This window comes from Vicia villosa, linkage group LG7, assembly GCF_029867415.1.
Source record: "Vicia villosa cultivar HV-30 ecotype Madison, WI linkage group LG7, Vvil1.0, whole genome shotgun sequence".
Classification (NCBI taxonomy): Eukaryota; Viridiplantae; Streptophyta; class Magnoliopsida; order Fabales; family Fabaceae; genus Vicia; species Vicia villosa.
The window spans coordinates 86647790-86648791 of record NC_081186.1 but is presented as its reverse complement, the minus strand read 5'-3'; the positions used below and the strand labels follow the sequence as shown (position 1 = coordinate 86648791).

Here is a 1002-nt window from a genome sequence, read left to right as displayed (position 1 = left end):
TATATAATTAAATAAATATAGAATACCAATTTTACCCTTCTCTCATATATGGAAAGACCCAAGAACAGCGGCTATATAAGTCATCCGTACACATTGAAATCAAATCAAGCAAGACCATATGGGTCCCTAAAACTAGACTTTTTTTCTCTCTCTCTCTCATAAAATAAGTGTAAGAAAAATAAAAACTCTTTCTTTTTTGTCAGATTAAAAATCGCTGTTTCAGAGGCGCTGTTTTTTTGTTTTTGAAGAGCTATTCATTTTCATTTCTCAAAACAAAAACAAAAAACTAAACCTTATTTTTTTTTCTTTCAGTTTTTTCTGTGACAGCATCGATGGCTCGAGTGAAAGGCCGCGTAGATCGAACCCCGGCTCCCAACCCGAATCCTGCCGAGGTGCCGGAAATCCGCTACCGCGGCGTTCGGAAGCGGCCATGGGGCCGATACGCAGCGGAGATAAGAGATCCGTGGAAGAAAGCCCGTGTCTGGTTGGGCACTTTTGATACTGCAATTCAAGCGGCCCGGGCTTACGACACAGCTGCTATCTCCTTCCGTGGGGCAAAGGCGAAGACCAATTTCCCTATCCCTCCTGAGGTTCTTGCGGCTCTGCATCCTCTTCCTCCTCCACCTCCGGTTAACCGTAGGCCAAGACAACACGTGCTTGCCGCCCCACTGGACAACACGGTTTATTTCAATTATCCTACTTCGAGCGGGATGAGTAGCACCGTGGAGTCATTCAGTGGGCCTATGGTGGGTTCTTCTTCTAGAGTTCATGTGTTTGCTCCGGTTAATCCTAGACCGGTTGTTGCTGCTGGTGGTGGTGAAGGTTATCACAGTGATTGTGATTCCTCTTCTTCTGTGGTGGATGCTGATGACGATGAAGACTGTGTTATCATTTATTCATCAGCGGTTCGGAAGCAGCCTCGCAATATTGATCTCAATTTGCCTGCTCCGATGTTCTACAAGAATAATGAAGAGATCCGGGCCACCGACCTCCACCTCTGAC

General features: G+C 45.8%; 1 protein-coding gene across 1 annotated transcript; it reads left to right on the top strand.

The window, feature by feature from the left end:
* Window positions 1-332: 332 nt before the first annotated feature.
* LOC131617705 (ethylene-responsive transcription factor 3-like) lies at window positions 333-1002 on the top strand. The gene has a single exon (XM_058888966.1). It carries the CDS (start codon window positions 333-335, stop codon window positions 999-1001), a length of 669 nt encoding a protein of 222 aa, XP_058744949.1. The 3' UTR covers window position 1002.

Excerpts from the sequence above, each read along its gene's own strand:
- LOC131617705 (XM_058888966.1), top strand. The coding sequence starts at position 333 with ATGGCTCGAGTGAAAGGCCGCGTAGATCGAACCCCGGCTCCCAACCCG.